Below are 15,679 nucleotides of genomic sequence, written 5' to 3'. Positions count from 1 at the left end.
CTATTGTGCGTATGTCACTACTGAGCGTTACTTCCGTCAGAAAAAAAACTGAGTTACCCTCTAGTCGCGCCTAAAGAAGTTTTACTTCAAAAGTACAATATATAAAAAAATACTACATTTATTTTGGCGTGTAATCCAATTAGGCAATGGGATGGATGTTGTAATGGTTAAACAATATGTAGGTTTTTGAGTAACGTTCAGGTACCATATAGCAACTGTCAGGCAAAGCAAGTGAAAGCAGTTCTATAATACTGTAGGGCGAACGTTCTTGTCTTAAAACGTAAAAAAAAAACTTAGTCAAGTAAGGAATATTGAAAGGAAAAAATAAGCATATCGAAGTTGACACGCGTCATATGGCATTAACAATACCTTCGGGGTAATAAACCTTATGGGTACACTTTTCTACCCGTCTTTCAAACCAGTATATCAAGCACGCGACTAAACGTACAAATGTACAAACTTATCAACACCTTCTCAAACTTTTTATCACATTGACATAATGTTTATAATCGCCTGCACATATCAAATATAAACCTGGTTAGCTTTACGCCCTAGTGCGCCCAAGACGTAGATACAAAGGAGTTTTTTACGAGTAGGTATAACAGGCAGGAATTGCGCTCTCCTACCCACGTCCACATGTCTCATGATCATGGGCCGTGGCGGTGGTATATTAATAGTTTCGCTGATATGACTTTCCCTAAATCATAAGGTAATTTTAAAACGTCAAGAGTCCCCGGCCGGTTCGCATAATATTGTCTCAGCTTGGTGCTTTACCTAAAACATTAGATGAATAATGTTTTAGGGAATATGATACTCAGGGTCTTGTGTTTACAAGGTGTTTAGACACAAAGGGTGCTTTAAAAATTAAAATCTATTAAAGATTAATAGACGTCTAGTGCAGGATATACCGGAAAGGTTATAAAAATAAAACAACAAACCTACTTTATTAATGTTAATAGTCAGCATTATTTCTACAAAACTGTCTACTACTACCGTGCTTAATAATAACACCTATTAGATAACTTTTTTATTAAGTATGGAAATCGCAAGATATGTATTTAAAAAATTAAACGAATAATATAATATGTAATTTCCTAGCATATTGACTTTCTGGCCATGCTCAATGAAAGTTAACTTCATCAAATATCGATATGTTTAATGTGAAAAAGAAATACTGAATTGATAGGAAACCACGAAACAATATTCGAAGGAATTTCTGCGACGATAATATAATATTTCCGAGTGAAAGGGCACCTAATGCGGCCGGTGGATTGCCTTCCATTTGCCTGTTTATATTTCGACAAAAATGTACACAGCTCTTTTTCATAAGGTTGGGTTTGAAAGTAACGTTTTTTGTTCTTTGTTTTTCTTTCGCCTTGTGTATTACGATTATTAAGTACCTATGTATTATTAAGTTAGTAATGATCGTGAAGCTTCGTTCATGTTATCTGGCTAGTTAAAACAGTTACTAACGAGTAAACTTTGTAAATGCGAGTTGCTCTCATAACAAGGAAGGCTAAATGGCTGCCCATTGTGTATGTACCTACGTAGAACAACTTTTATGTCGTTCTAGAATAGATCTGATTGGGTTTTAGATGATTGAAATACAGTATGTATGATGTAACTATATGGCTACTATATTTTTGTTCCCTATTTACAAATATGATTCATGACATAAAATATTCCTATAAAATTGTATTATTACTTATACAAAAAAAGATGGTAATTTTTCGGCAATTTTCTTGTATTACATTTAAACTATTTTTATTTTCTATTAAAACAATAAAGTGAGCTAAAAACATAATGACCTAAACTAAAAAACTTACAAATAAAAAATCTGACCTAGGTCTCGGTCGTGTGGTAGGGTGCCCAGAAGGCTGGCCGCATTTTCGCGCTGTATAGCTATGCTGATGCGCTGCGCGAAATAGTTACCAGCCCTCTGGTCACCGGAAGCCTCAATAAGACGCGCCGATATCTCCTGTGGAGTCGGCGCGCACTTGGCCCCCACGGCCCCAGGGTTTCAACCCCAAACGCCGCAAACAAGTAGCTACTGCCAAGGGCAGCATACTTGCGACGTTTGAGGTTTTCGGCTGAAGATGCAGCCGCACCAGCATTAACTTTGGTGCCCGGAATGTGGGACGGCGCCAGAGTGTCTACACAAGTAGCATCCCATTTCCACCTTTTCACCCCCCCCCCCCCAAAAAGTGGCCTGCATGTTTAAAATTCAACTTAATTGGTCCAGTAGTTTAGAGAAAATAGGCTGTGACAGACGGACAGACAGACAGACGAGCGCACGAGTGATCCTATAAGGGTTCCGTTTTTTCCTTTTGAGGTGCGGAACCCTAAAAACCACCACAAGCAGGTCCGGGCCATGATTAAATTCCTTAATAGCCCGTCCGTCAAAATACGTGGACTGAAAATGGGAATTCTTGTGGCTATGGACATAACAAGCTAAAGGAAGTAGCTTCGGATAGCTTCGGAGTACCGACTCCAAGTAAAAGGTAAAAGTTCATAAGTGGGTCAAAATTTTTTTCGTTGTCTTGTTTCTAACCACTCTGTCACGCTTATATTTCTGTCTTTTATATAATAAATAAATAAAGTTGAGTGATAGGTATTGCATGTCTTTCTAGCTGTAGATTATAATTCTCTTGAGAAAAATTAAAAACTAAATTTAACCCCATACAAAAAGTTCCATTCCGTCACATTTTTTTGGGGACAAAAAACAAGACAACGAATAGAATGTTGAACCAAGTACCGACGAACTAAGAAGAGATGATTTAATTCGTAAATTATAAATTCCTAGGTTTATATTAGTCATTTTGGCAAGAACGTATGATGTCGGTAAATAATTAAGACAAAACAAAAACATTTATTAGAGTTCAGGTATGGATCTCAATGGTTACAAAAATGTAAAGCCTTACTCCTATTCCTATGAAATATTTCATTTATCCAGAGGTCCAATAAATATATCTGGTGCTCTGCCTGTCAGGCAAAGTGCAGCTTTATTATGCTATTGCTGTTTCCACTTTGGTTAGCAGTAACTGCCATTTCGGAAGTATTTTTTATCCTAAAAAACTACATTTTCCTTATACTATTAAAAAAATCGTGATTTCACAGTTCGGGGTGATCTACACTAATATTATTAGTTTTGCTATAAATTATTTTACAATGTTAATTGACCCTAACTACCTAGGTACTAGTAGTTAATAACAAATAGCTTATGCCTTTTAAGATGACAGCGACTTGTTTTAATAGTAATAAGTATGTAAAAAATTAATAGACTTTAATTTATACATGTATCTGTACTGTTAAAGATATGAGAATTTACGGCTAGACTATGTAGTTATATTGTCATGCCTATGTCAAAGTACAGTTTTATCATATCACAAATTCACAACGCAATTATCCCTTCTCCTGCAGTAGTAGCGATAGCGCACCGAGCGACTCCTGCGCTGCGCATCGAAGCGTGAACCGCCCCTGCTGTTCAAGCGCAGGTGCGCAGTATGGCCAGTAACGCCATTTTTTGTGTACGGTCATAAATGCCTTCGCCGTACAACTTATTTGAAATTCTCGCAGAGACAACATGGATGATTTGACTGCATTCTGTCTGTCTTCATTTTAATTGCAATCGGATTATCACATTATCAGTGAGTCGCGAACTGGCACATTTAGTTAAATATTAACGCATGAATAGCTAATAAAATTTAGATGTTAAATTGTTGTATTTTATATTTCTTCTTAAAAGTACATACGGATTCCTCGAAATGTTTCTTTTATCTAACATAAAAACAAAGGGAAGAAGCAGCTTCACGGACGAAACGTCTATAATATAGGGTTCCTTAGCCAAAATGGCGAAAACGGAAGCCTTATAGTTTCGTCATGTTTGTCTGTCCGTCCGTTCGTCTGTTTGTCCGTATGTCACAACCATTTTACTCGGAAACCATAAGTGAAAATTAGTACGTAGATGTATTTAGTGAGCTGCTACTTAGTTTAAAAGTAAAAAATATATAATATAATTATATTTTTATGGGGAGGGGGTGGCACTCCATACATGTTTCTAAAAACAAAAATAAAATAAAATGTACAAATTAACGTCGAATCACACGTTAATTTGTACATTTTATTTTATTTTTGTTTTTAGAAACATGTATGGAGTGCCACCCCCTCCCCATAAAAATATAATTATATATAATTATATAGGTCTTTAAAAATAATATTAAGATTGCTAAGAGAATTTTTATTAAACACTTTTGTAAATAATCGCTTTGAAAGTCCAAAATAATGTGCCCCTCTACCCCTCTAATTTTTGAATCGAGCGTGCAAAAAAATATAAAAACATTTAAAAACAATGTTAGCCGTTAGTGTTTTTTTTTTTCAATAAACTTATCCTTTTATTAAAACGACGTAAGTGCCGCGAAGATACGCCTTTTTGCTTGTATGGCTGTTTCTATTATATAAAACTACGGAACCCTCCATAATGCGTGGTCCGACAGGCACTTGATTTATTTTATTTATGGTCATCGTGTATCTGCGAGAAAATAAGTAAACAAGTAGCCTTAGGTCTAGCAACGAATGACATTCTTATAAAAATTGCTAATCCTTCTTTATAAGTGTAAACGCTGCTTAGATTAATATTACTCTGTTCAAACTTCAATACACTTCCAAAGAGTTACAATAATAGTCTTTTGAATTACAGGACTGTCTCGTGGGAATACTAACTACTTGGAAGTAGTAGTACTTGGTTGGTTGTAGTTAGAAACAAGCTATCTAATGCCACGTCATGGTGGCTGCATCAGATAAGTTTACGCACAATATGTCTTTACTAACTTTTCATGTGAAAATTGAATTTCATTTATATAACGAAGGTATAAAGTTAAATAAAACGACGTGACCTTTCGTAAACCATAAAAGTTTATCGCAATTTTCATTAAAGCTACTTGATTCATTCTAAAACATTCATTGCGCAAACACCTGGAAGTATTCATTCCTCAAAATATTTCACACACTCCTTGAGATACAAAACTCTTTCCTTCCTAATGAATACCTAAAAAGAATCTCCGATGTCAAACTTGCAAAGAATGATTCAAAGTTGGGAGCTATCTCGAAAGTGACTCGACGGATGTTAATAAGTAAGTTCAGTTCAGGCGCATGTCACTTTTGCTTCTGAATTTTTAAGGCGAGTGTTAGAGTAGGTAAGTTAAAAGTTTTCTACATTAGGGTTACCCTGAACTTCTTGAAGTTTAAGAACGCGTACTTTTTTAGTCTTTAGTTGCTTTGTTTTTGTTTTAAATTATGTCCGTATAAAAGCTTTGTTTTAAACACTTGCCACGCATGAATGCTTCTTGTTAATGTTTTGGTATTTTGATGTATCTAACAGTTTATTCTAAATCATTTTTGGCTTATTTATAAAAATTTGAGAAGATATTTTACGTACAGTTAACAAAATATAAGTACGAAGGCACATATATATGTATGTAATTTTTAAAAGCCACGTGCACCTTGGTCTGCGTTACTTGTTACTTGGTACTTTTAATCAGATTTTTTCAACGTTCAAAAATTCCTAGTTCTTTCAAAATAAAGCTTTGTGCCTGGTCTCATGGTCATCTGGCTTTACACAATAATAGAATGTACTCCTGGATATCTATCCAGGAGTACATTCTATTATTGTAAAAATCTTACGACACGAGGTTTTCGATCATTGTGCATTAGGGGCAGAGTTCACAAAACTTATCCTTACATTAACATAACACCCGGCGGTTTCCTCGAGGAATTTTTCACAACTTTAAGCTTAGCTTAAAAAGACTTATGTATAAAAGGAAGTCATGAACCTTATCACTTTTCAGAAGATATAACTGTGGAACGAATGAATTTCCGATAAGAGGAGCGACAATATAACCTGGCAATAAAATATCAAATGACGACGGTGGGCTTAATGAAATTAATTCATACCTACACATCGATTACTTTTACTCTTAAATAATATATTATGTTATTTATCTGGCATCCATTGTAAAAAAATATATAAAGTTAACGATACTGGGGGCCGATTTTTGAATTTCGAGCGCTCGATTTCGTCACTCGAAAATCTATGGAAAACGGCGAATTGATATTTTTGAAATACGAGCAATAGGAATTGGGAATCTAGTGGTATTGATCACTCGTTTTCAATTCTATAAGTATAATTTAAATGCCTAGTAGTGGAGATCAATATATTGATGTGAATCACACGAAATCGAGCGCTCGAAATTTTAAAATAGGCCTCCTGATTGATTTACTAGAACGCCGCTTAATCGTGTATGAAATAAACTGAAAAATACGAGGATCCCTGAAACCACGATTTAAAGTTTAATTTATACACCATAAGTAAAGTTTTATGGCGTTATTCATAAATTGCGTTTCGTCTTTATTTGTCATTTTGACTTAATATGTATTTGTAAGAAAAGGATAAAACATAATTTAACTAAATCAGGCCCGTAACGTTTTATGAATAAGGGGGTTAGTAAATAATAAAAAATAAATAATAAAATCTAAGTCAATACAGCTAGATGTAGCTTAGTTGGTAGTGATCATATTGGGTCCATATTGGATTGCATACAAATGAAAGTCATATCTTTGATACGCAAAAGCACTTGTGTCATAATCATCATTGCGCATACAAATCAAAAGTCATATTATATTTTGACATTCATTTTTAGCCATAATATTTGATGCCATACTCAGCAGATGTCATACACATGTTGGTCATATACATTTTAATTATAATGAATCAAATGTCATACAAACTGAAAGCATATTTATCGATACTTATAAATGTAATTACATATAACGTTTTGTACCATAATAATTTTGAACCATAATGATTTAAGGCATACTAAGTTGTTGATAGCCGTACATACACCCACCTCCATAACGTCTAAAAGAAAATGATAAGCAACACAAGAAACTCCTCGAAAAAAACTTTTCCCTAATCTCCATCCAAACACTTAATTCGACGGAGCCCCGCTCACGCGGGGCTCCTATTCCTGCGTAGTTTGTCCTTCGGACAAGTAAAGAAACCTAACGAACCTAACCTACTACTATTTACATAAATCTATATCTATGATTAGTTTCTTTTATAAAACCGTTACTCCTACTGGAGGGGGCTCCTCTCCTTAGATCTCCTCTTTTATACGGTGTTTGTGACTAAAGTAATATTTGCTTCATGGGTTCCTCACAACCATACATAATATTTATTATTCATGCTATGTAACATTTATGAAAAAAACATATTATGACTTAATTTTTTATGTCTATATTAATAGTATGCACTGCAATACTTTGAACGAAAAACAATTATGGGTATCAAGCATATGACTTAAAATTTTATGCGAATCAAATTAATGACTAAAAAAATTATGACAATTCATTTATGACAAAAACCCAGTTATACTCAGGAATAATTCTGACTAAAGATTTTTATGACTTACAATTTTATGCATAGTGTTATGACAATTAAAAATATGACAAAACTTATTATGCGACCAGAGGGCGCCCCGATCATATTATACCTAAACCGCGACAAATCAACATCTATAACTAATTGATAAATTCCCAATTTAAATAAATACATACTTATTTAACATCAAATCTACTATCTACACGTACTTCAACGTTATAAATACCTACCCTATTGTTTAAGTCGATCCAAGAAATACTGTTGTATCGAAATAACGTTGCATTTATGCATTCGGGATATTCAATTTGTTCATGCGTAAACAGCTCAAGGATCCCGCGTCACGCGACGAGATCTCGTTGTTTCAGTGTCAATGTATTGTTCTAAATTAACGGTACATTTATTTATGTATGTTTTTTTAGGGTTCCGTACCCAAAGGGTAAAAACGGGACCCTATTACTAAGACTCCGCTGTCCGTCTGTCTGTCTGTCACCAGGCTGTATTTCATGAACCGTGATAGCTAGACAGTTGAAATTTTTTACAGATGGTGTATTTCTGTTGTCGCTATAACAACAAATACTAAAAACAGAATAAAATGAATATTTAAGGGGGGCACCCATACAACAAACGTGATTTTTTTTCCGTTTTTTGCGTAATGGTGCGGAACCCTTCGTGCGCGAGTCCTACTCGCACTTGGCCGGTTTTTCTATGTATGTATGTTTATATTTTTACTTATACTGATTCATAAATGTAGATAAGCTATCTACATTACATACAACAGTGTTTCTTGGATCGACTTAAACAATAGGGTAGGTATTCATAACGTTGAAGTACGTGTAGGTAGTAAATTTGATGTTAAATAAGTATGTATTTGTTTAAACTTTATCGAATAGCTATATATAGGTGTTGCTTTGTCGCGGTATAGGTGTATATAATCGGTTTAAATTTCTTTCCTCCATTAGATGCTCTCTCAAAATCTGCTACTGGTTCCCCCTCCTTCTTCTTCAAATTTTTACAGTAACTCTTTCAGTTCAACTGAAAATAACGCTACAACATTTACTTATTTCTTTGCCATCACAGTTATTCCATGAAACGGCCAAATATTTCACTGAGCTTCAAATACTTTGTAGCGATCAAAGTAGTCAAATAGTTCGGTACATCATATATTTAGTATGGTGTACCGAATTATTTGGCCACTGACTGCTACAGAGTATTTAACGCTGAGTGTACCTACTCGACTTGGCTGTAGAATTTAAGCTAAGTTGACAATGATATTTCTAGAATTCATTTTTATTGGCATATTTATATTGAGCAGATTTATTTGCGAGACAAAGATCCGTTTACAATAGATCATGCGAGTTCCCCTCCAGCGTCAGCCAGCGAAGCACAAAATGCGTTCGCTGCTCATTCGACTGTGCTAACTGACTCCATATCGCACGAAACAGTGCGTTTTGTGAGTTTTTAACGCTCTTAAAAAGTGTTTGTAAATATAGACAATACAGAACGCTTTTATAAAGCAAAAACAGGCAATTGGTGAAATAGTACAAATAGGTACCTATATTATATTTAACCAATTAGTAGACGTATATTTCAGATAAAATTATAAATGAATCTTCGGTATTCTTCGGCACTGTTAAACAGACAAAAAAGTTTTATCATACTCGTCGTACCATGTTTTTTTTATATATTTTGAAACTTTTGACACTTTAAGAAGTTTGAGCGATTGTTGAGCTAGTGGATTAACTGTTTTGACTTGCAACGGCAAGTCGAGGCATCTGGCGCGACTTGTGGCGCGTTCTGCGGGAGACATTGATATTAATGTTCAGCTGCATTAATGTTGCCTTTATTGATTTATATGCTTAGATGGTTTTGTTTTTGTCGTTTGTTTTCTCATTTACTTAGAGGAATGTTTTGAATTTGTATGTTGGTGGTTATATGAGCATAGAACATTATGCAGCAAAAGATTAATCATTTGTTAATTATTATACAAAGCATGAGATTTGTCTCACAACCTACAAAGTTTCAAACCCCTAACTGAAAAGAATTTGTTCTCGATGGGTATCGATGGGTGGTGGTATAAGGTGATTGAGAGAGTTCTTAACCCCCTTAGAAGATTTTCAAGTCCACTATTTAATAAAAATGTTCGCTCCCGATACAAACTTTCAACCCTTTTTTAACCCTTTTAGGGGATGAATTCTTAAAAACGCTGATATTAATTTTCTTATATTCTAATAATATGCCTTTATACAAAGATTCAAGTCCCGTACACAAAAAAATGTTTGTTTGAACCCCCTTTTCACCACCTTCGGGGATAACATAATACCTTTTTGCAAAGTTTCTAGTTCCTAGCTTAAAATAAAATTTCAAACTCAAGACAAACTTTCATCCCCTTTTTAACCCCCTTAGGGGTTGAATTTTTCAAAATCGCTTCTTATCTCTTGTACACTATAAATACAACCTGGTGTGCAAATTTCAAGCTTCTATCGTTTGTAGTTTCGGCTCTGCGTTGATGAATCATTTAGTGAGTCAGTCAGCCAGGACACTTGCATTTATATTATAAAGTATAGATTATAAACTAAACAGATAGAACCATAAACGTACAACTCACATTCTTTGAGACAAAGTAAACCGTAGGTAAATGCTTGTACGTACATACATGCTTTGTTATACATTTCTACTAAAATGTAGTTTTGAATAGTAAAAGCGGGTTGTGTGCTTTAAAATATTTCATATTTTTAGGGTTCCGTACCGAAAGGGTAAAAATGGGACCCTATTACTAAGACTTCGCTGTCCGTCCGTCCGTCCGTCTGTCCGTCTATCACCAGGCTGTATCTCATGAACCGTGATAGCTAAACAGTTGAAATTTTCACAGATGATGTACTTCTGTTGCCGCTATAACAACAAATACTAAAAACAGAATAAAATATATATTTAATTAGGGCTCCCATACAACAAACGTGATTTTTTGCAGTTTTTTGCGTAATGGTACGGAACCCTTCGCGCGCGAGTCCGACTCGCACTTGGCCGGTTTTTTATTGACAGAGTTGTTGAAACTGTTTCAGTGTGTGGAAGACAAAGTTTATTTTATTTCCAGCAACTATATAGATATATAGTTGTAATACGTAGATACGTATTTTATTTTTCAGTGTACCTAATAGTGTTTTTACCGTCCAAGTTTTTACAAGTAACTACATAATATTGTCTTCGGTTATCGCGATAGTTACTCATGTAATAAAACTATGTTATTCCTAGTAGGTACTTAGAGATGGGTAGGAGTAAATACGCGTATTTACTCATTTGGGTGGGTAAAAACGATTGCTAATAAAATATTTGAAATTAATTATGTTTCTGTACTGCTGTCTAATGTTAATAACTTGCAATAAAAAAACTAAACTGTTTATTTAAAAAAAAAATTTACAAAATCTACTCTCAGACTTAGCCTAATCTACACTCTAATAGATTGTACGCTAAGTATGGTCTTATTTCTAATATTTCTATTACATTTATATTATTACTATTTATTTAACACGTATAATATGCTATAATATATTATTCTACACGGGAACTAGTGTTTTAACTATTAGCTCCACTATTCTGCGCTAGCTTAAGATTTTAAGGCACTTTCCTATTCTTTTTTTCCGCCCTGTATAAACCGTGTATTTTTTAACTCCGTTAAGAGAAAAGAATAGCTACTGACAATAATAGGTAGGTACTTTTTTGATGAAATTTCCATCTTGGGAGAAAATAGTTTCCAAATCTTAACAAATCACTTTAATTTTGATGTCAATCGCTTCAGCATAATGTATTCTAGGGTTAAGCTTTCGCTTTGAAAAAAATATTGCAAATTTCTAAAAAAGGAAAAGCTATAAACCTAGTTTTTCATTGTGTCAATAACATACAAAAAAATCATGGAGAATGGAAAATACTTAGAAGTGGAAAAACATATTTTTCTCTTTTATATGGACGAGTACGTAGTATTCTTCCCTCTTTAACTTCGGGGTATGGCTAAGTACATTTAAAAAAACAAAATGGCTTGGTAAATTTTCAAAAAAAAACTCGCGTCGAGCCAATATACGTACGGACAAGTACACAAGATAAATGCACAATAAGTAAATGACATAATTTAGATGTAATTGAATGTTCGAATTGGCCTGACATTCAATCAAGAAGTAACATCGAAGTTATTCGGTTAATTAAATACAATAATAGAATGACAAAAAATTTGCATACCTATTCTAAGGAAAATATATAAGTACGTGTGGTCAAAAATACTTTTGTCAAGTATTAAAATAAAGATTGACTCCTTAATTACTACAGTTTTTTTATATTCTAAAAAACGGTTAGTGTGTCCCTCATAATACTTAAAAATATTCCTTTATTATTAAGAAAAAACACAGGGGGCAGAAAGTGGGCAGTCCCAGCAGTCGGACACAGTGGGCTCTGAATATTAAGAAAAAAAATTTGAAAGATTGTATGTATAAGGTTAAAGCGATTAAATCAAAAAAATTACCTTGGAAGTACCTGATCGCTAGTTTCCAATCTAATAGCTCACTAAAAACCGTGTACGTACTCGTAGAAGTAATTACTCTATTTTTTCCATTGTTCTAATCAAATTTCTTTTGTAAAGTACAGTACAGATACAGTGTATAATTACTCTAAAAGGACAAATTATATGTAGTGAGAACATGATTACATAATCGATTTCAAAATCAACTTTTGTATTGTTTCATGTGCCTGCTTACATCTTATATAGACAGATTTATCTATACCTATAGTTACACAAGGTTGTGTCGTTGTTTTATTTTTATGATGAACAGGCAGGTGTTGCCAGGCATGTGTTAAAATGTGAATTATTGTCAAATTCTTCGCACATTGGACGTAACATGAGTTATATTTTATGTTGATGGAATCAGTCTACGTTATTATTTATTTATTTTTCTTCAATAAATAGTAGTACTATACCTAGTACAGAGAACATTGTGCGAGTAGGTAATTTAATGCTATCCGAAAAAAAAAACAAATCTATCCTAATAGACACCGTAATTTGTTTTTTCGAATAGCATTAAATTACCTACTCTGGCGCTAGGCAGGTGGTGTGACATTACTGGATCGTGTACGAAACGTACACATACGAGGCAGCTTCAGAGTAAAACCTATCCCTGACAAACTGGAAGAAACCCGACTCAGATGGTATGGTCACGTCATGCGGCGACCACCTGACCACATGACACAGAAAGTGCTGCACATTTACCCACCGCCGTCGGCGAGGCGAGGAAGACCCCGACAACCATGGATGGCCACTATAAATAGGGACTTAAAGAAGGCAAAAATACCAGCCCAGACGACCCGGGACAGACAGTCCTGGCGAAGAATTACTAGGAGAGCCGACCCCAAATGATGGGATTAAGGCTAGGAAAAGAAGAAGAAGATTAAATTACCTACTCGCGCAATGTTCTCTCATCTTTTCCATAACCATTTTATATTACTACCCTTGGGATTTATAATAAGAAACTTTACTTCATTGCGAGCACGTAGGTAATACAAATGTTCATATATACATACAAACCTACAAATTTATAATTTACTTGTGATAAAACAGCGCGACTATTGAACCAAGATACGAGCTTCGAAAGATTTTTACCCAGTCATGCCAACTTTAACTGCAAATTTAAGTTGGTAAACGATTCGCTGTATTCTCATAGGAATAGCCGTTGAAATAAAACTATTCCAATAACTTTTCATCTGTAGCCAACAACTGTAAGTTTACACAAGTTTCAGTTAATTATACCTTTTGTCCTTGCAAATAATTCCTTAGTGGTACACAAAAATACCCAAGTTTGTATAGAAATAATTCTTCTCAGAATACATAGCGTAAGATTGCTCCAACAAATTATTTGAGTTACTTGCTTTATCGCTAAGGCCTTAGAAAATAACCAAAAAAACAATGAAATACTAGTAAAACAATAAATCTCCTTTCTCCTTAATCATTTTATAATAGATAATATATTGATTCGACGTTAAACATCGAACGTAAATTGAGAAAGCAGTGGAAAATCACCTGAAGAATTATATTAAGGTGCAGTAGGTTCAGAAAACTGATTTTAAAAAAGTCATAGCGCTTTTTTGGACAACAATACGGCGGCTAAAACTTAATTAGCAATGTTGCGGCCTTTTTCTAGGGACTTCAGCGATTCGAATCTTGAGTTTTTGACTTTTGCTCGATAGAAAAAATACCGAACATAGGTCTAAAATCCACTTTCAAAAATTATAATAAATTTTGCACAAAAGCTAAACATGATTTTTTCTTCTTCAAATGAGCATTAAGTATATAAGGTTGAGGGAACTCAACGATTACTTTTTTTTATTAAAACTAAAAAAACATGCTATCCGCGCTCCCGGGCACGCCCTTCCATCTCGCTCACGCTTACGCTCAGTGAGTGAGAGAAGAACACGAACTTACTGCACCTTAAGCTTTATCAAGACCAAAAAATAAGCGCATGCGCGATATATATAATCTGTTTCTCATGTATGAATTATATTACAGGTTATGCTAAAGGACAATTGATTCAATGGTGATGATGATGGGGCATCATCAACAACTTATTTTATTATTGACAATGACAGGCATATCATTGTTAGATGCGCGTCTCGCTCGCGCCATAACATCAGCGCTGGCGGTGGTGATATGCACAGAATATCAATTTACCAATAAGACATGAAGATGAGATTTATAGACTGAATCGACCTTAAAGTTAAATAAACATCTAAATTCAGCAGAACTTTTTACTCACATTGCATAACGATTGATAACTTCATCAACCACCACATCCTTGAAAATCAAATCCAAACTGCGATCCAAACGTTCTTAGAGTCCACAATAATTATATGCCAATTACACTTAAGACATAAAAAATAAGTTTTATTTTACTTATTATATTGTTAAAACTTAACAATAAAAATAACTGTTTGTTATCAAACTGTGAACTCGACCGTTAAACTCAAACTCTGTACTGAAAATGTATTATCAAATATTCTAAAACTGGTTACGCCAACGTTTATAAATTTCCGAACGATGTTATTTTACATGCACGTTGAATTAAAGTTTGAAGTAAGTTGGACGTGTGTGGGGGTCGAACCGGGGCCAGGGACTAACCGCCGAGCAACTGGCGTCCGGAGTCCGGTAGCTAGCCAACCATATCGGAAGCGTCTCGCCGCATAGTGTACTTATTGGTTAATTTATTCCAATAGTTTGAGTAATCCGATGATAATGTAACTTAGAGATTATTGAAACTACAAATAAATAAAGTTTTTTGTCAAAAATAGATGTTGAGATAAGAAGTATTAAATAATTACTGACTGTATCTAGGTACTTGTCTGTATTGTTGTACTATTAATAAAACAGCTCACTTTTAGGCACCAACTTCAGAAGAGTTCCATAGTATAATAGTACCTTCGCTATCTAAGCTGATTTTCATATTATATAAATATTATAAACAAACACCTAGGACAAGTTTATTGATATAAATTAAATATAGCTCATGGTAATATTAACGTTAGATACTAAACAGTGTTAACATTTTAGATATCCTACCTTGTAGGTATTAGCTAACAATCTACAATCACTCAAATACTGTATCAAATCAATTCAAATTCACGCCCCAATAATCTAAAAGCAAAATTCTGGCAGTATTACAATATCTATTACTCGGTCGATACCGGAATTCGTATCGCCATCCGGTGTTTTGTCAAATTAGCTCATTGCTTTCCTTCCTCGTATCGTTATATTGCATATAATTTAACTATGATCTTTATTTAAATGACGCTAAGGTTTATTTTCAAAATGTGTATTTAGTAGTATACGAGCTTTGCAGAATAAGCAGCGGGAATAGGTATCCGGATAATTCGCGATACCGTATGCGAGCCGCATCGCAAATTTGCATATACTGTGAGTTGTGGGAACGGGGGAAGCCGTATGGATACACAAACAAAGGGATAAAAAGTAATTTATATATGTTGTCTTACTGCTATCTTGAGATTGCGATACATCACGATTATTTTCTTGTAACTGACTATGTTGTACATTTGACTAAGGACATTAATAATATACTCGTAGTAGAACAACACGTTACAGCAAAGCTTTAGAAGTATTCATATGCCCCTTTTTAAACGACTTCAAAAAAGGAGAAGGTTCTCAATTCGTTCCTTACATGTGTCACATATTTATCAAGACGTACAGAGATAAACTTA

At 34.3% G+C, this 15,679-nt stretch overlaps 1 protein-coding gene across 1 annotated transcript in view; it reads right to left on the bottom strand.

Moving 5' to 3' along the window:
* Nucleotides 1–14,737, bottom strand: part of LOC134741698 (uncharacterized) — a 491,852-nt gene extending 477,115 nt beyond the window's left edge. The window contains exon 1 of the mRNA XM_063674576.1: nt 14,224–14,737. Within this exon, the coding sequence (XP_063530646.1) occupies nt 14,224–14,260 (37 nt within the window). The 5' untranslated portion in view covers nt 14,261–14,737. The remainder of the gene's footprint in view (nt 1–14,223) is intronic.
* Between the last annotated feature and the right edge of the window lie 942 nt (nt 14,738–15,679).

This window comes from Cydia strobilella, chromosome 5, assembly GCF_947568885.1.
Source record: "Cydia strobilella chromosome 5, ilCydStro3.1, whole genome shotgun sequence".
In the NCBI taxonomy this organism is placed as follows: domain Eukaryota; kingdom Metazoa; phylum Arthropoda; class Insecta; order Lepidoptera; family Tortricidae; genus Cydia; species Cydia strobilella.
The sequence above is the reverse complement of the archived record's forward strand: the minus strand, read 5'-3'. Positions and strand labels throughout refer to the sequence as shown.